General features: G+C 41.2%; 1 protein-coding gene across 2 annotated transcripts in view; it reads left to right on the forward strand.

Annotated features, from left to right (window-relative positions):
- NR1H4 (nuclear receptor subfamily 1 group H member 4) overlaps positions 1–23,131 on the forward strand; it is a 338,233-nt gene that overhangs the window by 290,722 nt on the left and 24,380 nt on the right. For both annotated transcript variants that reach the window (XM_085653893.1, XM_085653894.1), the window contains 2 exons: positions 2,824–2,970; positions 19,975–20,088. In XM_085653893.1, coding sequence (XP_085510019.1) covers positions 2,824–2,970; positions 19,975–20,088 — 261 coding nt within the window. The remainder of the gene's footprint in view (positions 1–2,823; positions 2,971–19,974; positions 20,089–23,131) is intronic.

Here is a 23,131-nt window from a genome sequence, read left to right on the forward strand (position 1 = left end):
ACTGAGCCAGTTGCGGTCTCTAAGTTTGGTGGATGGTGTTCTGTCAGGATGACTGTCGTTATGTCCTCCGCAATCTGATGGACAGAGTACCTTCTGCCAAATTCTAGATCTGGCCCTTATTATTGAAACTGTGAAGGGAGTATTTTTCATGTTTCGGCAAATCAGTCAACAGTGTATAACATATTCATTGTAACTGAAAGCTCCAGTAGACAATATGTGTAAGAAAGAAAACAATAACTGTGTGTTTTCAGCATTCCAAAGTGGGGACACCTCCTAATGTTGGTGAATACCCACAAAATCACATGTTTGTGGAACCACATGAAATAATGCAGGCAGTTTTCCACCCTTAGAAAATGGTCAGAGATAAACTCCAATTAAGGGGCAGATTAAATTCGTTTTAGGGTGGGAAAGAGGAGAGAGCACACAAACAATGCTTTTGCTGCAAAGACCAAGGGCCTCATGTAGGAAGCCAAATACCGGTCAGTAACGGCCGAAATTCGGTAAATATCCCGTTACTGACCGGTATTTAGGCATTTGCGATGTAGGGGGCTGATTTCTGGATTCGGTATTTACCGAATCGGAAATTAAGAAATCAGTAAAATACCGATTCGGTAAATACCGAATCCAGAAATGCAATGTAGAGAGCACGCTACAGAGTTAAAATTAGTATTAAGAATTCGTTATTTACCACCAAATACAGGTTGGTGATAAATAACGAATACCTTGCAAAAAGCAATATTTTGCAGATTTAAGAGTGCCATGTGGCAGACATACATGCCCTTAGGGCATGTACGTGCGCCACATGTGCACACATGCAAGATTTAGGGGTGCAACAGGGTGTCAATGTGACACCCTGCCACCCTTGTATATGCTCCCCCCCATTACCGAATCGGTAAATACTGATTCATAATTACCGAATTTTTCCGATTCGGTAATCTTTACCGAATCATTACCTACATCACATTTACCGATTCATAAATACCGAATCGGTAAATTTCGGTATTTATGAATCGGTAAATGTGAGGCTACCTACATATGGCCCCAAGTGCGATATTAGTTATGCATTACATTTTATTATTCAGTGTACTCTGGTAATGCTTTGCAAATTTCGAAAATTTCAGAATTTGCTTAAGGGCAGTTGAAACCTTACCGGAGCAAATAGCCAACTGTCTTTGTGAATTGGGCCCTAAATCACTGTCCTCTGCTAAAACTTACATATACAGAGTTGTAATGCATTATTAGGTCTGGCGAAAGCAAAGGCCTTTTGATATTACTAGAATTATATTTATATTATACCTTTCACAAGGGGTACCTGCACACACTATGGGCCTGATTTAGATCTTGACGCATGGGATACTCCATCATAAATGTGACGGATACTATAATACAAGTGCATTATATCCTATGGCACTTCCAGTACAGCAGACAGGATATCCGTCACATCTGTGACAGAGTATCCCATCCCCCAAGATCTAAATCAGGCCCTAAGTCACAAAATAGTTCCCGCCAGTGCTACAGACTACTACGGTATTATCCTTTTAAGAGTCAAAAAATATTTTTGCTTTTATCCTTTTTCTGGTTTTTGTTTTTGTTTTTTTAGCTAGCAGGATCCCACAGATCCCTGGTAATAAAGTTTTGTGATAGTGAGGTTTAACTTAAGCGATGATGAGCGCAATACATTTAACAATGACAAGGTAATAGATTTAAGGTATAGAAAACAGGACAACTTTATAAAAGTGCATCTCATTTTGGAGACCTTTTAAAAAGGCTGATGTCCACAGAAAAAGACATTCCACACTTTTGGGACATGACAAGTTGATACAATAAGGAACGAAAGCGTTATTAAAGTTCGGCTGGTTTTGGAAGCTGGTTGTTGAATGACATGCTATTTAATAAGATTTGCTGAAAGAAAGAACATTTGCTAAAGCAGAACCAAAAGGGCATTTTGACTGCTGTGTTTTGACTAGGCCTGGGCGAAAATTTCGTTCCGTTCGCGGAAATTGCGATAATTTGACATTTTCGCGTTCCGCGGAGGGCGCGAAAATGTCAAAATTTCCGGTTTCCGCAGCTTGGCGATAATTTGTTTCTTGCTCGCGCTGTAAAATAATACATTCTCGCGCGCGCGCGCGATCGCCTTACCTGAATCCCTGCGTTCGCCGACAAGTTTTCTTGATCCGGTCGCGTTCTCCATGAGATGTTGGATTGTTTTTAGCCATTTGCGCTGTCTCGCGACAGTTCGCGCCCGCAGTGACGTCATGCGTCGCGCGATCACGTCTTTCTTCTCGCGATCATGCACCGCGAGACAACTCAAAACAAGATGGCCGTGCCCGCAAGCAACCACATGGGTAGGTTGGCAACCCGCAACCATGCAGAAAATCTCGCGAACATGCGGGAAAAAAACTTCCGCATCTTAACGATATTTCCGCTTGTTTGCGATAATTTTAAACATTTTCGCGATAATTTGCAAAAGTTAATTTCGCAAATTTCGCCCACCCCTAGTTTTGACAATATTTTCCGCAAAGGATCTACCATTTTCTCAGTGCCTTAATCAATTTGGTTACATAAGAACATGTAGTTTTAAAAAAAAAGTTTTTGTCCATGTAAAGGTCTTTGTTAGAAATACCCTATCTTTTTAGCCACTTGAACTGTATATTTCTAGAACGTTGGCACGAGACTATCACAAGCACAAGAGTCCTCGTGTCGGGTGTACTTGCACAACGAGCACAAGTAGGTTTTAACCCCAACACATGAAAAGAGCAAGGATTCTCTGCATTTTGAACACTGAAAGATATACCTTTCAACAATGTATCTCATGTTTTCCAGGATTTCAATCTTTGGACCATGAAGACCAGATAGCCTTGCTGAAGGGCTCTGCAATGGAAGCCATGTTTCTCAGATCAGCAGAGATATTCAACAGGAAGTTGCCAAATGGGCACACAGACGTACTCGAGGAGAGAATTCGCAACAGTGGTAGGTTCCTTTTAAAAATGCAAAATTATTTTTACAGCGATGCTTTTTAAGAGGTTATATAGCTACGCTACTTTGTGTCAAGGCTGTACTGTTTTGTATGAGTGATGCAAATCTCAAATATTTAAGAGACTTGAAAATGATACTGATAATATCCGAAAAAAAAAAACACCATGTTGCGGATTCGAAAATGCACCTATCATTTTTTGGTGCGTTTCCACCCGATTGCAAATCAAGGCTAAAAATGTGAAACAAACCACGCAAAACAATGTGCACCTACTTTGGGAACATCAAGTGGTTTTGCTCAGTCAAGTAATACCAGGGGCCGTGTTAGGGTCCTGGTTTTTACGCTGCACTGGCCAAGTGTGTGCATTTCTTTTTCGCATCTTCAGGGAACCCATTAACGCGAAAAATTTCCAGTTAGTGCATGTTTTCTTGACATCGAAGCTCAGAAGCACAAAGAGGCAAGTACTGACCTGCGTTTCGGAGATCTGTTGTCTGAAGTCCATGCACTAACTCGGAGCTTTATTAAGTTAATATATGTGCTGGAGATGGGAAAAATAAATGCACAGACCCTTCTGTGCTGGTGCAGCACAGAAACTAAGCTCATGACATGACTCCTGTCTGGTGGTGCGTGGTTATGCAACAAATGAGTGAGCGCTATTTGCGCATAACTAAGGGGCACTAATGAGAAAAAAGAGGGCAAATTACCTTTGCACCCATCTTAGCACTAGCACAGGGGTGTAAGGGAATTCATAATAGTGACTTACTAGGTGCTGATGTTTCACAGCAAGGGTGATGAAACCAGTATAGATGCTGCAGTGAATAGTACAGGGCAGTTTGTATAGAAGAGTACTTTGATAAACATGGGAGCTTTGAAGCCATGAACACGTAATAACCCAGCTTGACAGAAGGCTAGCAGAGAAGACGTAAGGAGAGATATGAGTGAGGAATTGACGGAAGTAGAGAAGCAGAGGTGAGGAGCGTATAAGCTATACAGCTGAGACACTACATAGTATGGTTGGAATGAACACCTGTTCTATATGGACACTACTTTTGACAACTTGTATTGCTATAAAAACTTGACAACACGTATTTTTTTCTAAAACTATTCTTCCTTGGCTTTTCTTCTTGAATGTTTCATAGTGCTGAATTAAAAACACTCCAGTCTAACACAGCCATTCAGTCCAATGAAATACGCGAGGGGCGTGTGATGGTTGCAGTTCTAACATGAAAGAAGAATTGTGCTGCTCACAGCTTCCAGCAATGAAGGGTAGTGTCATGCCCTCTACTCTTGGCAATGCTGGATGGCACATGGTGTTTGAGAGTACCACAGATGTTGGTCGGCACATTCTTTATGAATGGCGTCATGCTTTGTCTCCATGTGCAGTAGAGGGAGGGGAGGGGAACTGGGCCAGTAGGTTTCTAGGCACACTCAAGGAGAAACAGTTTCACTCAGCTGACTCAGGCTGGCAGCTTTATAATGGGATTGTTGACCCATAGGTAGTTTCTCAAGTTTAGCCTGAGTGGCATGCAGCCCAAGAGAACATGTCAAATGCTAATCCAGTGCAGGGTGCCACAGATGATGCTTCAGTTACCCTTTGTTGCATGGACCATGCTACTGTCCCAAGTCTCACTTACTGTGTCAAGGTCAGGGGTATTAAGATGACCAACACGTCCTCAGTCTCTCTGGGGTGCTGGAGGTTTACTGGTACTCTTGACCCGTTACCGGCGCTTTCTTACAGAGAACCTGTAGAGTCCTGGGCTGGACTGGAGCGGGATTTATGGCTGAAAATAGTCCCGCCTTGTTTTAACCATTTCCTCCATCCGTTCTCTAGATGGTTTTGGGAGGACATGTGCAAATACATGTGTGTGTGAAAAATTACCAATCCATGCCAAACTGCTGTCAAACCACTGAAGACGACTCTGGTGTTTACCAAATACTTACCCCCATTTTCCATGAAGCAAGAGCATATGCTTTGAGCTCCGGTTACTCAGAACTGCTCGCTTTCTACGGTCAGGCTCCGGGTTTTAACAGTGCAATCAACCAAACATCTCCTATCAAGTTTTGAACTTCACAGCTTGTGCCGCACACAATAACTTCCTGCAGGACCGCTGTTTGATATCAAGTAGTAGTGGCTGGAGAATCCTACTTTGCTTCTCAGTGCTCACACCTACATTGGGCTACAACAGTAAATGGGATAAATGCCAACAGTCATGATGACTGACAGAACACCAAGGGGCTTATTTGCAAGCCCCTTGCGTGGGCAGTGCGTCACTTTCAATATAAGAAAAAGTTACATCCCGGCAGCGCAATGGGCTTGTAAATTCGCCCCCAAAATGCTTACCCTGTGGGCTGATCTTAAATGTGAATGACGTTTCTAAAAAGCAATGTCTGAAGGAGGTTGACCCTAAGCCCACTCGATGTATACTGTTTTTCCTTTTTGTATTCCTTAAACGTGCTCTGGCAGGCACCCAAAACTTTCTATGAGCCAATCTGAGAAAATTGTGACTTTTGAAGTTTGACCTGTAAAAAATGTCTATCTGGGTAAGCCAAAAGCAATACAAAATTCGATTAATTGCTGGTTGTTTAATTGCTAAAGTGTCAACAACAGATAACAGAGGGCAAAAAAGAAATATAGAATAGTTAGAAACTGACTCTGAAAAGTCATTGGCCAGCTACCACAAAGTCTGCCTTTCTTTCTTGACCAACTCATGGCGATGATGTTACTAGAGACAAAGTAAGCAAAAGAAGCATTTAGAGGCACCACTGACATCTACAAAATGGGCATTCAATGTTTAACCATACACTGATCAGTGCCTATGAATTTCTAAATTGTGGTAATAGTCCTCATCTATATGGGTTGGGCTCATGAAGGTGTAGATCACCAGACCAGAGCTTAATGATCTCTATTTCCTCTGAAGCTGTAGAATTATCCTACGTAGGTACGTAGGAGAGAATTTCATATATACTTCCATTCACCACCACTTCAGCATCAGATTTGTTGGACCAATCGTTTAGGTAGTGACATTGTGGATAAATGCCAGTGATGTCTTTTGGAACTGAGTCAAGATGTCAGTTTGGAATGGAGTTTCAGCTTTGGAATGATCCAACAGGACAATGTGAAATCCTCCGATATTCTTGGACGATCAGGTTTCTTTAAGAGCTAAATCAATTGGGATTCAAGATCGCCCGAACGATCCTCGCCCGATTTAGCCTTAAAGGCAGTCCTTCGGGAATAGCGCACAATTTCCTTTTAGACGAGTACATGATTTGTTTCTTCTAATAAATAATTCTCGTCAGTGCTGCATCAGATCCTGAATCATTGGAGTTTTTCTTGAACTTCTCTTAAGAACTGTCAGTGAAGCCTATAGTCTAATGGGCTAAGAAATTTGTCAATGTAGTGCTGTGAAAATAATAATTTGCCCCACTTTAAGTGAAAAATATCAAGGTGGAATTCCCGTCCACACTTTCAAGGACCCCTCAATAGTATTCATGGACAGAGATTTTCCCAAATGGGGGGTTTGATATGAAAACATTTTCCAATACTGCTTTTAACATATAATTGAGGCACCTGTTTTGAACGAATGTGCCTGTACTAACGTGATAATTGCATGAGTTAATGTATGTTCTCTGTAAGTCGGAGCTCAGAATTACGGAGCAGAAATCACCACATGTTTTGAAGCTGCATTCACTGCCACTCATACAGTAACTCATACACTTACAGTCTTAAGACCTCTCTTCAAGTGGTCACCAATTTAGGGTACAAATTATACTTATGTTATGGTGCGTAGCAGTTACCATGTGCAAAATCTGAGCATCTTTCACTGTTTCGGACCTTGGAATGGCAGATATTTTGGTAATTGTGAATGTTTTCTTATGTTACGCGATGTGTAACCTCAGAATTTGGATAGGTTTGTCACACTTTTAGCTCCAAGGTTTACCTGGCAAAAATCATGGCAGTCAAAGTTAGTGGATTGCTTAGTTACCACCAGAGTCAGAATCCTAATTGCACCCAAATCATGATTTGTACCCCTCTCAGGATGAAGGCTTAAATGCAGTGGCGGCTCTTCCACTAAGGTGGAGGAACATCGCCCCACTGCTTTGCAGCAGTGAAAGAAAGGTAAAATAAAATGATAATAACTCTAGGTTATTATCATTTTATTTTTCTTCCTGCTGCCGTCAGCTTTGCAGGTGGGGCAGGGCTGCTTCGATCAATCAATCAATCATATAACTTGTAAAGCGCACTACATACCCGGGCGGGTTTCAAGGCGCGGGGTGGTGGAGGGGGGAAGCTGTTACTGGTCGAAGAGCCATGTCTTGAGTTGTCTCCTGAAGGTCGGCAGGTCTTCGGTTTGACGTAGGTGGAGGGGGAGGGTGTTCCAGGTCTTGGCGGCGCAATGGGAGAAGGATCTGCCTCCGGATGTAGTTCTCCGGAGGCTTGGGACCGTGGCTAGGGCGTGGTCAGCGGAGCGGAGTTGTCTGTTGGGTACGTAGAAGGAGAGTCGGCTGATGACAGAGGAGCATGGAAAGAGTGGCTTGCCCACTCCAAGTGCACATGACTCAGGCCGGCCAAACAATCATGCGCACTTTTCATGTTCTCTATGCAGGCTGCATTACAGCCTGCATGGAGAACATGCCCAGGCCCCCAGCATCTGTCTGAGCGCTGAACCATGGTGGTCAGACCAATCACACGGCTGCATTGCAGACTTGTGATTGGCTTAGGAGAACCAATCACAACGCTGCATTGCAGCATTGTGATTGGCTCAGGAGAGCCTCAACCTGGGTGCTTCCTGTTTTGAAGACTGGCCAGGATGGAAGACGGCAGGACGCCGGTGGAGAGTCACAGCGAGAGGGGGTACATTTTTTTACCGTCAACGCCGATCGGTGCTGGCGGCTACTGCCTAAATAAATTTATGCCCTATAAATGTCAGGACTGGATTTAAAATAAACACGCAGCGTCGTTCTGCTCCAGAGTGCATTGTGTGTGGTCAGCGACTTGACCAGAAGCTTTCTGTACTCCTCCTTGTGGTAATGCTTGAAATGGAACCTTCTACTGCTCCTCAGAACATTAGCATATTTCACAAGCTGTAAAAAAGGAAAATAAAGTAAGCTCACCAAATATATTACATAAAACTAAAAACTCATTGCATGTTATGAATCTCTTACGTTTAAAATGTACTCCCATCTTCAGAAATAGAAATAAAAATAGAATTTATTTTTAGGAATTTATTTGACAGCTTCAGGGTGATAACATTGAGTTAATTACATTGCTCATTTCTAATGAAAGAATTCACTTGGATGTTTTCCTGTTATTTGTCAAAGAAGCTGTAATATTTGGGCAGGCTTCAGATGAAGGCTCCTGGCGCTCATCACGGGAAAACAAACATTGTACCGCTTCAGATAAGATCGACTTTAATAAAGCATTATTAAAAGTTTTTTGAATGGCAACAGCTCTATGTGGGTAACATGTCGGCCTCTTGAAAGCTGCCGTCTGATAAGCATCTTATCAGCATCTTCGGGATGAAAGGCGCCTCCCCCAAACTAATTACAACCACCCTCCCTCAGATCATTAGCAGACTGCGGCAGGATGCGTGCACATTAGGGGTATATTTATTGTGGGGTTTCTATCGAGTGCCATGTGATGTGCCAGGAATTAAAAATGTCAGTCACAAATATTGACACTCTTTATAAACAGAGCCTGCAGAAACGGAAAAAGAAAGGTATCCTTTAAAAGCCGCACAGAACATGTCTCTAACATAATCATGCAGTATGGAAATAACAAAAGGGCAGGAAAATCCCAGAAAAAGCTCTCTATATGACACGAAATGAGAAAATAGTAGGATGTTGTAAAAATCATCCATCACTTTAATATAATATATAGAGAATGGAGGAAACAATTTCACAAATAAAGAGTACAAGTGTGGGTTCAATAAAAAAATAAAACTTTATTGGCATATCCAAGCGTACAGTTATAGAAATTATTGCAGTGTATATGCTTGAAAAAGTGCAGCCTTTCCACATAATGGCAAGATACAACGCAATATATCCTCATCTGTGCTTTCATAATATCTCTTAAATACAAAAATTGCCTTATTATAATATGTATGCTAATTTATCGTTGCAGTGTGGTAAACACTCTGTATCTACACAACCCCATGGAACAGGGAATTACGGTTTGAGACCGTTTTTTCTGATCCTAAAACTACACAGATTTCACAACTCCCTGGGGTTTAAATGCATACATTGACCCCCTTCTCTAAGCCTTATGCACATTTTTTGGACGGAATTACAGAGTGGAAAAATCGGGTATGGCTTTCCCACACCCAGAAAAAACAGTTGACCATGAAACTCTAATACAAAGACTCTACAAAGCGGCATAGAGGGGACTGCTCTTGACTGGATCACATCCTACCTACTGAACAGAACTAATGTCATCCATACCCCCCCCTTTCTCGTCCAACCTGTACTTCACAAAAGCAGGGGTCCTTCAAGGCTCTATCATCTCACCCATGCTTTTCAACATCTACATGAAGTCATCACCGGCATTGATCAATCAATATCACCTTACATGCTATGACTGGAGATGACATGCAAATACTCTTTCAACTGGAATGCCCCAAAGACATTGTAAACCCGCCAATTTTCAGTTCTTTCAGAGCCGTGGATCAATGGATGACATGGATCCATCTCAAACTGAATACTTCCAAAATGGAAGTACTCACGTGTGGTGATTGGAAACATTAGGACCCGCTCGCCATGTGGCCTGATTATCTGGGATCATTGCCTAAAGTATCAAAGGAAGTCAGAAACCTCGGAATGACAATGGAATCCTAGCTATCAAAAAATGCCCAAGTGGACAAACTAGCAAGATCAAGCTTTGTTACTATAAAAACTCTGTTTCGATTCTTCCCCCATTTGGGATTTCCACACAAGTTCCAGGCTACCATCTCTCTTGTTCTATCCAAACTCGATTACGCCAATAGCCTCTACCAAGGATCACCTTTAACGGCCATGAAAAGACTACAATGGATTCAGAACTCGTATGCAGAACTACTCTTACATATAAACCGCAAGACCACATCTCACCTGCCTTGTAACCCATGCATTGGTACCGATTGTCAGAAGATTCACGTTCAAGCTGCTTTGTATCACCCACAAAGCGACACATGGAACAGGACTGCTCTTCATCGGGAATGCAATCACCAAACACATTTACCAATGGAACCTCTGCTCTAGAGCGGCATCTCGCCTCAAAATCCCAACGTACAAGAAAAAAAAACATGGGTGGCACATCCTTCTTTGTTTGAGCAGCCAAACTCTTAACCCCACAACATAAGATCCACGGATAACCACCTTATCTTCAGAAAACTACTTAAGAATTGCCTCTTCTCCACATAATCACCATACACAAACGGAAATATACGGCATAATTCTCTGTATACAAGCATGTATTTTTACTATAATTATGTACCTACATATGTGTATTGCTTTGTATAAACGTGTAGAATTATTATGTTTTGAAAAAATATAGTTATTCATTAGTTCTGCTTAACAAATGTACATATAATATTGATAGCTACATTATTCTATGATTTGGACATGTATATAAGTGGCTGCATGACTAAGTAAATGTCTTATCATAACTATCTACAATTGCTTCACTATTGAATTACAAAAAAAATAAAACAAATTTAAAGTACAACAGCACTTGAAGGCTGACGTTTATTTAATGCATCTTTAATCCACATATACTAACTTCCTTTATGCATTTATATACCTTCCATGTACTTATGGATTTATCTATGGATTCATTTTCTTCTAATTCAGTATACCCAATGCACTACCCTATTTCTCACCCTATACTGCTCTCAATATATCCTCTACCTCAACTCTCTCATTCATCCCAAGCCCCAGACCATCACTATAACCCCCAAAATAACCATTTATAGACATCCCTTCCCTACCCCTCCTTGCATCATCTCATACCTCTTTTGCAATTCCATTACTCCAAAACAAGCCTTTCTGAACCCTTTTCTCTGACTCTTCCCCCTTCCACCTCCTTTTTACTCATCCCAAGCATCCTCCTACTGCTATGAGTTCCCCCTAAAATCCTTCCCTCTTGTATTCCTCCACTATCCTTTTCAAACCAAATAACAGACTAACATGTCCACCACTAAAATTAATTTCATATTTCACTATACTAATTTACCACTAATTCACCACTAATCCTATATGGGTTCCGGAGTAGAGTTCTACTCACCGAAAAAGTGCTTCACCACCCCTTTTCTCTCTTCTATCCCTCCGTTATCCTTCTCAATCCAAAAAACTGACTAACATAGCCCCACTCAAAGTAATTTCATGTTTTAATATACTAATTCACCACTAATCCTTTAAGGGTTCCAGAGTAGCGTTCTACTTACAGAAAAGTGCTTTGACACCTCGTCAGGGGTTGTAAGAGCTATATAAATGCTATTTCAATACAATACAATACATCCAACCTTGACACAGAAGCCATGCCCGCCATGGCCCTTCAGTCCCTAATTTCAATTAGACCTCATTTTGATATTAGGGAGGCCACCGACAAGTACAACGTCTGCATGGAATCCCTTCTCGACAAATGTGCACCCCTCAAGTGTAAATTATCCAGACCAAAACCCTCTAGTCCTTTGTTCTCAAAAGAACTTTACAAAGACAGAAAGCTTATCAGAAAATTTGAGAAAGGATGGAGACTAGCACCCTCTTACTTAACTATGATAAAGCTAGGCAAAATAAGAAAACAATACAAAGACTGAATACGCAGAGCCAAATCCTCTCATATCAGAACCCTTGTGAATTCTGCAAAGAACAGACCGAAGTGTCTGTTCGAGGTTATCGTGCAGACTACAGACCCCTCCACCACTTCAGCTCTTAAGTCATCAGTGGCCCACTGCAACAACTTTGTGCATTTCTTTGATAAAAAAAAGTTAGAGACTTCCATATCTTGCTACTCACCAGTGACTCCCAAGAAACGGTTTCCTTCCCAATTTCCAAACGGGACCTACAGAGTACAATCTCCAAAGTAAATCCCTCAAACTATCTACAGGACACCATTCTAAGCTCTATTAGAAAATCTCTTGCACACACCTACTCCTCATATGGACCAACATGGTCAACACCTCTATCAAACGGGGCATATTTCCTGAATGAGTAAAAGTGAGTCAAGTCTCTCCTCTCTTATAAAAGAAAACCTCTTGATCCAGAGAACATGAACAACTACCACCCCATCTCCACACTCCCATTTTCAGGCAAAGTCATTGAAAGTTGCGTAGCATCCCAGCTCACTTCACAAATTTGAACGTAAAATCTCCAAGACACTCTCCAATCAGGTTTCCACCAGAGCCACAGTACAGAAACATTGATTCCCCAAATACTCAATGGCACCCTTACAATACTCAACTCCGGTAAGTCCTCCCTCCTGGTCCACCTGGATTTATCCACTGCATTCGACACTTAACCATCTGGACCTTCTTCGTACTCTAGAGCAAAGCATGGGATGTAGAAGCACAATCCTCAACTGGTTCTCCTCATACCCAACAACCACTCCCAAATTATGAAAATGGGTAACTTATTCTTGAGACCAGTCAGCTACATCAGGGGGTCCCTCAAGGCTCGATCCTCTCCCCAACCCTTTTTAACCTCTATCTAAAGCCACTATGTGTGATTCACAGAAAATCTGGGATTTTCTTCCATCCCTACGCCGACGACACCCAAATATACATGAAAATCTCATCCCCAGAAGACATTGCTATCCTTTAAATCACGCTTTTAAAGACTCAAAACCAGATGTCTAACCACCATTTAAAACTCAACGCAACTAAAATATAATTTCTTTTGATTTCGCCTCTAAAAGCAAAAACTCTAGAACTGAAATGGAATGCTACCTTTCTCGCCCTCGATGGCTGCCCTGCCACTGTCCAGAGTGCTGGATAACTTGTTATCACACTTGACAGTCATCTCAATCTTTACATCCATATAGAAGCCATGGCAAAAAGTGGACAAAACCAATTTAGGCAGCTTTGGGACATTAGACAATTGATCGGCGAACTTGATCTCAAAACAGTGGTGCAGTCTCTTGTTCTCTCCAGACTAGATTATGGAATTGACCTTCTCTCAGGCATTCCCAAAGTTCACCTAGGCCCGCTGAGAGCGACACTACATGCAGCAGCATTTTAGGTCTCAAGAACTTTGACCGCAATTTCCTTGGCTTGCTAACCCTCCAGAGGCTTCCCATTGAAGCGAGGGCCCAATTCAAAACTGCATGCATTCTCGACAGGGCGCTACACTCCTCTTCACCCTCCTATCTAAATGAGAAACTGAAAATCTCTGGAGCAAATAGGGGTTCTAGAAATGCCGAATTCCTGGTCCTGCACTCCCCCATCTTCATTCGAGAACAATACATGAGCAAGTCATTCTCTAGTAGTGCCACAAGAATATGGAACTCTGCCTTCCTCCGCCTAACCAAAGGCCTAGTCACTTTTAAAAAGAACCTCAAACGCCTCCTTTCTGACAGACACTTTGATGGGAATGGCAAGTCTTTTTATGGTGCCCGGGGGAATGATTGTCATTTAGTTTACCCATATGTGCCTGCATGTTTATTCTGTTTGATGGTAAATTATCTCACAAGTAATGATTGGTGTGAGGGTGGTCAGACTAAGATTAATGAAGATTAACAGTAAGTAGTCAGGGGTGTAGGTGTTGGTGTGTGGGGAGGAAGGGCAGCATTCTCAATGTTTTCCCTTCCAATAGCTAAAGAAGAGTATAATGGAATCCCCATCATCTGTGATACTCCCTCCTTGACCACTTGCCAGACATGTACTATTCTGAGTAAGCACGCTGAACAGTCTTGCAGCTAAGCGATAAGTTAAGCAGTATTGAAGACGGGACCAGTTAGTTTTAGGTAAGTATTGTCTTGAAGTGATGTCAGAAGGTCTTATTCTGGGTCAGTTAAATAGCTATCTGGCAGTATCCTTTCACATTGCCAATAGTGCTAGAATCAGCTCATTGAGTTATACAGCAACTACAGGATCTGAGCCCACTCTAGTACTTCATAAGTACAATGTATAAGTCTGAAAAATACCCAGAAAAGTATGAAACTCAAACAACATAGTCCATGTATTCCAAACCCACCCAGGAATTGATTAATATAGTGGATTTATATTTATTGTTATCATGATAACCTCTACAGGGACGCTTCTTTTAAGTTTGAAGACAGGTAAAATGCCAGTCAAATCAAGAAAGGAAGGAGAAGGGATGGAGAAACAGGGTAAGGTGGTAAGCCATAGTCTGGAGGGAGACTTCTGGAAGAAATTGTATAAGTTAACAGTCAATAATCTCCCGTTTGATCAAAAAGTTGATCTTTGGGGTTATTTGCAAGTCCAGAGCAAAACTGGGCTTTTTATCAAGGAAGCTGTAGCCCATACTCTGTTTTCAGATTGCAGGTGCCTGACCAGTAGACAATATGTTATCTTGGCTTAGAATAGATTCAGCTTGATCTGGTTTCAAAGGGCCATGTTTGAACACATACATTTTTACATTTTATCCTGTTTGCAATGTTTAGCCAATGGAAATCTTTCAACAATATAGTGGCGTGCTCACATTTAAAAGTCAATATTACTTCTACTCAGTGTGGGGGAATGAGATCTAGGCATCCTTTTTGACTGAGTCGTGATGGGGTATGGCATGGTGAAAGCTGGTGGCTCCTCCTAATAAAAAAAGATTCCTTCACACTTTGAAAATGTCTGTATCTCTAATTTCTTAAGATGGAAGCTGTATCATAGAAGGACTCCTTAAAGCTAGAAACTTTTTTTCCCACTCCCAATGTAGCCTCAGCATCATAGTCAAAAGCTCAGGGTAGAAGAAACTGCTAACATTTAGCCAGGGATGTTGCATTTTCTTCTGAGAACTTTTCAAATTGTCCTGCTTCTACAGAGGAAAACTCCCTACTTTTGCAAAAAAAGTCTAATATCTTGTCTGGCCCTCCAAAGCTCTTCAGATATTCATGATAGTGTCTTGTACACCAGTACGCAGGTTCAAGTTGCAGTAAGCCTCTCCACAGCTCCTGTTCAGGTATACAGATTCTCAGATTCTTCTGCAGAAGCACCAATTGTCACTCCGCCTGCTTTACTCTCCATACCCAGGAGAAAACCGGAACACACTGACAAAATGTTCAGCTACAGCTGGCTTGCAGGTTAGCTCCCAGGCACTTATAATATCATCTGTCTCAGGATTTTCTATGCTCTTAGGTTTCAGGAGAGAGGTGCCACAGTGCAACAGGCCTCTTGGAATCCTGTATCCTTGGACATGTGGAAGAGTCTTGCACCTCTCTGCCTGGGAAATGTTTTAGATCAAGAGAATCAGTGCTGGAGATATCCCTCTCCATACTCAGGCAGATGTTCAAGCATTCATCAACAAGCATAGAACAAGGAAGTTGCTTTACTTTTATATTTCTACGGCAGAGCTTGCCGTAGAGTGAGAGAAGATGGGGAACTTAATGTGTATACCCCATCTGCGATTGATAGTGGCTCCTGATCAAATCATAATAAAGTTTTAATAATTTCTCCACCAAACATTGCAGCAAAGCAGTTCAGTTTCATGAACATGCTTTACTGCAGAAGCTATCCAAGAATTCGCTTCACGATAGCAGCACCCTAGTTCCTTCTTCCCCCTGCTGATTTCTTGAGCCTTTTCCCAGGGATTCAAAGAAAACCTTCACTTCCCAGACCCGTTTTGTCCTTCATTGCTGTGAGTGGCTCTACTAGTATGTGGAAGCACATCGTGTGCAAAGGAAGTTTGCTATGTATACAGGCTCGACTGTGAAGTCAGGCAGTTGCGTCCCTCACCTTGAATTGAGATTCAGTATCAAAAGAAAGAATGAGTTATGATCAGTAGTGACCAGGAGGGAGCCAGCCAAGAAACTAAAAAGATCACTATGCTAAAGACTTCACCTAACTTTCAGCCACCCAGTGCAATAAAATATGGGTACATGGTACCGGAAATATAAATATAATTGTTCCATTGTGTTTGTTATACTGGAATGCATATAACTTGTGAATTTGAAGTTTGTGCTATGTTCATAACACAAGTTAGCAGCTTAGGGTTTTATATCTGCATTATACCTTTAGACTAAGGGCTTTGCTGCATGCAGCAGAAAATGGACATGCTCGTGTTTTAGATGCATGTTTGAAATATTTCATACACTCATGCTTCCCTTAATGGATCTTTGTGTAAATGCACAAAACATCTGTGCACCACTAATTTGTCAATCACAGTATCTTTAGAGCAAAAATGTTTCCATTGTTTGGGCACAGCACATGTAGTTGGAACCTGATCAGCAGGTACAAACTAATCAAGAAATGTGAAATATCTTTAGGAAAAAATTAAATCATGAAAACTACACAAATATGGTTTTCCTCGCATAATTATAGCAAATAATGATTTCCTCTTCGATTTTGTGACAGATATCTAGATAAATTAGCTTTCGTAATTGAGCATACTCTCTTATAGAAGAGTGTTACAGTTGCTACTCTTTCAGCAACGAGTACCTTAATATATTCATCTCTTTCAAAGAGTTTGCCCAATTTTTCTTAAAAGTGGAAATCATAAAACCATTTTCCAAATAAATTGCTGCATGCTGCAATTAACATGCAATCACTAACTTCTCTTGGATACATTTCTTGTGAAGGCAATGGCAAGATTACTCCATTTTCTTCTTTAGATTTGAATATTACTGTATTTTCAGTCATCTTCTGTTATGGGCTATTGGACAAACACTAACCTCATTGATTTTTGTACCATTAAGCAGGACACTTCAGATCAGGGCTGTTTGACCCGTTTTATTTTGTTAGATAGTTAATTTGGCTGCAGAAAAAAATATCTACTACTGATTTGATTGTGTGTGGTGATTATGTTGTCATGCTCCTTATATATTACTTGGTGTCCACACGTTCAAATATATGCATATGTTGTTGTCATCATTATTATACTAAGGATTTCCCCGTCAGTTATCTCTGTGAGATATGACAGTGCGGACACCAAGTACTATTTATAAAGAATGGCAAAGTAATGAACACTGTAGAGTGTTTTATAGTGGATAAACCCTGGAAAGAAAGTGAACGAAACTGAAACTAAAACAGAAGGAGCGTGAACAACTTGCACCTTGAAAATTTTGAAATGGAGTATATTACATTTGCAAGTGTTATGTATGCCCTGAAGAAGTAATTGGGGAATGTCCCATATTACAAAACGGCTGGATCAGTCTTGTGTGTATTGTGGGATATGGTTGTATGAGTTTTGTTTATAATGCAAATATAACACTGCTCAATTCGAGCCCGTGGTTGCCGGTGGGGGGAGCACAGCACATATTTTACGCATCAGATATTTACCGAGCGTAAGAGGGGGAAAACACACAGATCATGAAGACAGAGGATGACGCAGCGGAAGCTCCTCCGCTAAGATGGAGGAACATCGACCCACTGCTCCCAGAGCAGTGGAAAAAGGAAAAATAAAATTATAATAGCGTTATTGTCATTTTATTTTTACTACGGGCTATGGGACCAGGTTAGGAAGAGGCAGGGCTGGCGTCACATGAAGGAGGACTGGTTGGCACACCATAAGTGCGCATAACAGTTTGGCCGGCTGTCTTGGGCCATCCAAACAGTCATGCGCACTTAGCATTTCTCCACCTGTCTGTGTTGCACAGCCGGGTGGAGAACCGTCCCAAGGCTGCCAGGCACTGTCTAAGTGAATTCTCCCACTCTCAGCACAGCGGGTGCCATAGCCGCGAGGACGAACTTGCGTAATACGAAAAACACAGTTCAGAAACGCTGCGGACTCCGGCCATAATTTTCAAAGGTGATTTATTCTAAATAAACGCAAACACGGGCATACTGACAAACGCGTTTCAGCCTCCTGGCCTTCGTCAATGTCAGTGAATTCATGCAAAAAGCTACTATATAACAACAATTCATTTAATTGGATCACAGCAGAAAAATAAATAAAAAGGGGGACTTAATAATTAGACCACCTTCCAAGGAAAAGTGTTGGCCATTTTAACACTATCACGGTTACATGACAACCTTAACGTCCAATGGTATTCACATGTCCCCAAGTGTTTAAGTATTTACAGAGACACCGGGAAGGGGTCCACCGAATTTCGGTAGAACGGATTTCAAGTTCTAAAAATGCTAAGCATCAATCATAACGGAACAATTCACAGCCCCTAAATATAATATCGTCATATCAATTGATAAGCGAATACTTGGGCTATTAACCTTCAATCGAAATCCATTGTTCAATGAACCATTACCCCACATGGTGTTTGAGACGCAATCAAGCTCTGTATGAGCCTAGTTCATCCATCATAATACAGCCTATGATTGTTAAACTGTATCTCGTATCTAAATCATGCTACGAAATGAGAAATCATTAGAAAATTAATTTTTCATCCGATTTTTAATCCTACCCAATGTAAGACCACAGTTCTTCTTCACAATTCAACCCCCACGGTGCACAGGTGCGTAGATCGACTATGTACTTGGCCTCTAGCTGTCTCAGGAGTTTGACCCTGTCTCCCCCTCTTTCTTTCGCCGGGATTTGGTCAATACAATAGTAGACCAATTTACCACTCCTGGCGTCATGTAACATGGAAAAATGTCTTACAACAGGGTAGGTTTTGTCCTGATGAGTATTCGCCCTCTTATGCTCGAGGATTCGCTTTTTCACCGGGTGTATTGTACTTCCAATGTATTGCAGTCCGCATGGACAGAGTAAGCAGTAAACCACGAAATTGGAATTACAATTTAGCAGCTTGTTTATGGGCCTCCTCTCTTTCTTTCCTGGCACTTCATAGTCCTTTTCCTTTTTACAATTCTTGCACGCTTTGCAAGTAGTGAACGGGAAGAACCCCGTAATAATGGATTTACTGCGGCGTTTATCTTCAAAGTGGCTCTGTACTAGAATATCCCTCAACGAGGCACTCATGAATGTAACATCCGGTCTATCAGTATCAGTTGGCTTATTATGCCATCTGTTTGGAGGATATTCCAGTTCTCCTGGACCAGGTCCCTGATCCTCTGTGACTCTGCAGAAAAAGTTAAAATCAGCCTAACTTTGGATTGATCATTCTCTATTTCCGTGTCTATTGGGGGTCTGCCTACTAGTAACTCCTGTCTATCCTTGGTTTTGACCTTGTTGACTGCTCCATGCAATAACCTATTACCATAGCCCCTCCTTGAGAATCTCATCAGGGACTCTCTTTCAGCTTCATGGTAGTCCTCTGGGCGGGAACAGTTCTGTTTGAGTCTTAACAGCTCCCCGTAAGGTATGCCATTGATTAGATTCCGCGGGTACCAACTCCAAGAATGTAGAACTGTATTTCCTGCCGTAGGTTTATGGTAGAGCTTGGTATATAGCTTGTTATCTGCAACAAATACTAAGAATTCTAAAAACGGGACTTCACTTTCACTGATGTTACTCGTGAACCTAAATATATATATATTTTTATTCTATCCCCCACCCTGCCCAACAACTCCCATTCGTGGGCAGCCACCAATGGAAAGACGCCAAAACCCTAATGGAGGAAGAAAGCAGGAACCTTCAAGAGAGAGATTTATGAGGTTGTTAAATCAATGATGAAGGATTATTTTGCTATACTGGTGCAACCAAACTATGTTTCTAATACTGTGCAGTGTGCAAACTTACTAGTGTTTTCTTTAAAGGTGATTGTTATCGCTCAAGTAAGAACTCCGGGTAATGGGTTCTAGTATTTCTCGTGCCCCTAACTAGATTTGAGCTGTGATACTATGAATATTGAATGGAATTAGAAGGAGTGCAATTTTAATACTCTAGTTACCCAATTGGTAAAGTTGCAAATATAGGTAGGTGCTCATTAATGCGAACTACAATATATTCTTAATGCATGAGAATACATACCTTGCTCAAATATATTTTTATGTTTCCATTTCCAGGTATATCTGAAGACTACATTACGCCAATGTTTAATTTCTACAAAAGTATTGGAGAACTCAAGATGACACAAGAAGAATATGCCGTTCTTACGGCAGTGGTAATTCTAACACCAGGTATTTTCCACTTTCATATTAATTAATTTGACTAGCTTATGAAAGAGATAATACTAAGATTTTATGAAATCTCTTGTTTTAGAAATGTATGTGTAATATGTGTTGCATCAAAATATATATAGACCTTAAGGAAACATTGTATTCTGAAATATTTATGACATCGTCCGATTTCTCCAATGGAGAAAACAATAGCCAACTTATATTAGAATAGCCATTATTTCTGCTGAACAATGTAAATGTATTTCTAGGCGCTAATAAATTCCTCTACAACGCTATTCCCCTGAATGCTTCTGGGTTTCATTTAGTGGTGGTGAAGTATAACAGCTGCTATCTCCCAGTTACTATTTGCAACCAGTGTGGCCTGCTTTGCAATCACTTAATCACTGCAATCTAACTACTCTGACTATTGAGCATTGAGAAACTATGTATGCGTTTAGCTTTAGCTGGTGGAAGTAGATGTTAGCTGCAAATTAACATGCTGAACTTGATAGTTTTCACAAAAAAATGTATTTAAAAAAAGTATATGCAATGTCCCATCAATGGGTGTCAGAGGTGGTGTGACGTCATTTCCTGTTATTTTACCTAGGCAATAAGAGGTGGAAAGATAATTAGAACCACCATTGAGATTCTTATGAAATGACACTAGTGCAAATACTTCCAATAAATCGAATTGTATGATTGAAACCTCCACTCCTCGGGAGTCTTTAACCTACAAGCTGCACACTCTACTACAGTTTGTATAGAGAGACCCTGTGCTAATAACTTGTTTACGAGAGTGCCCAGCAATCGAAGAGTGACCTACTGGTGATTATACATTATAGAGAGTGTCCAGCAACTGCTGCAGGGGGCATTTTTAGCATCATACACTGTGGATTTGTGCCCACACTCTGCTTAAAGATGGGCATCTCGTGCATTGTGTTGAGATGCAGCCTGCCAGTCAACTTGTTTGATTTGTTACAGTTGTTCCGAGGCTCTGATGAAGAGCAGCTAATAGAGGATCATGATAGAAACATTTCAATACAGAGTTACATACTTTCACATTAACCAAATTAGAACACTCGTCTGCAAGATCGGAATTTTTGAATAAGCAGAGGTGTTGGGGAAACCTGTCTTGTCTAGAAGTAATGCACGGCGCTTCCTCAGGCACCCTTACATGGTTATGCTCTGTGGAATTTTTCATAACTAGCCTGACCTGTTCTGGATAGGGTCCCAGAGGCAACTTCCCCAGTAATATTTCGAATGCCATATCTCCAGTTATGAACATCACAGTGAATCCTGTGAAAATAGTGCTCAAATTTGTAATCTGTGAAAACTCTCAACAACTGTCTTCTCCAGGTAGAGTAGAAAGAGCGCTGTTTGGCTCCAAGTCAAGTCAACACAACAGACAGACAGACTTTCCTTTTGACAGCAATAACCCGGCACCATCCTATTTCCTTGTTCCTGCTTTTCGTCTTTATTAGGTCTTGCTACAGCCAGCTTTCCTTGTCTGGCAGACCTCATGTTACTGATAACTTAAATAGTACATACAGCATATTCCGTTGTAATACAGGGAGAGTGAGCTTTGGTCAGCCCCCGTTCAGCTTTTGGCTCCCATGAGTTTTCCCAGGATTCACAACTGCTTCGATGGGCTGTCCTACGTCCAAGCCCATGGCATTATATGGAAGGTTACATTGTCAATATTCTGATGTAGAGCTGCATATCATTACTTTTCTCCCCATCCTACCCTTCCTTGCCCCCGTCCTTACTTTCCTCCCTTATTGCTGTAGCTGCCACTGGGCCGCTCTCGTGAAGAAAGAGTGTGCAGTGGACATGTTTCAGCACCTCTAGCACCTCCCCAAGCTGCTGCTTGGTTGCTTCCATAAAGGCAGAGTGCCCAGCATTCATGTTTCAACCCACCCTCTCCGACCCTTAGTGCTGCATTTATAATTAGGGCTTCCGGTTTTATGGTATTTATTTTTTAGACATTTCCGTCTGTATTTATCCATATTTATTATTTGCAAATTTTATCCGTATTTATCCATATTTATTTTGGGTCTTGTGGAAAAATAAAGCTGAAATTTGTATATTTCCACATTTATTTAACCAGTAAATATGCACTCATGCTTGAATGCCTACTAGGTTTCAATGCTGTAAACATCCGCAGAAGATATATTAATTCACTTTTGAGAGAATATGTACATTTCAGTATCAACCTTGTGCATATCTACTGCCGTTAAAGCCTCTTTACTAAAATTCCTTTCTTTTTTGTGCCCTTACCCATCAATGCACACAGCTATTATTGGCCTGGCAGTCATGACAGGCAGTATATTTATAATTACTCAAAAAGTAACCCAATTTCCGTTTTTATCCACATTTAAAAATAAATAGAGACAAGAAAATAAGTGTTTTCTGTCTGTATTTATCTGTAAAAATCAGTAAAAACGGAAAACAGGGAGCCTTATTTATAATAGTAGAGCACCCAGAGGGAAAATTTAGTCCCCACCTCTACCACCTGCCCCTGGTGCCAACAGGCTACTCGTGTAAATGCAAACCACTGTGCGGGCACTGTTGAAAAAGGTTTCCTCATGAAAGGCACATGGTGTGTGTGTATGTGGGTGTGTGTCTAAGTGAGAGAGAGAGAGAAAGAGATTGAGACAGAGACAGAGAGGAAGGTAATAATGAGGGGTACAAACGAGAGAGGTTTTGAAAGAGACAGGTGAGAAATAGATAGCACAAAAAGAAATAGAGAAAAGGGGCGGCAGGTAACAAAGACTCAGGCTAGAGGTGTTACTGAAAAAAGAGAGAACACCCCCGGAGGTAGGAGACAGACACAGGTAGAGCAGCAGCTTGGTGTAGCCACCATTAGTGCAGCAGGTGCAGTGGCAAGGGGGTTGGAGTGTGAGGTGTAATAGAGGCTGTGGTGTTTCACATGGAGATATCAATTGCAGCTTAAATTTCTCTGTGAACTACTGTAGGAAATCTTGCTAGAATTGTCGCTGCAACAAAGATTTCTGCATTTTAGGCTCTAAAGACTTGTAATTATTGTTATTTTTCCACCCTTGAA

Source organism: Triturus cristatus, chromosome 4_1 (genome assembly GCF_964204655.1).
Source record: "Triturus cristatus chromosome 4_1, aTriCri1.1, whole genome shotgun sequence".
Lineage (NCBI taxonomy): Eukaryota > Metazoa > Chordata > Amphibia > Caudata > Salamandridae > Triturus > Triturus cristatus.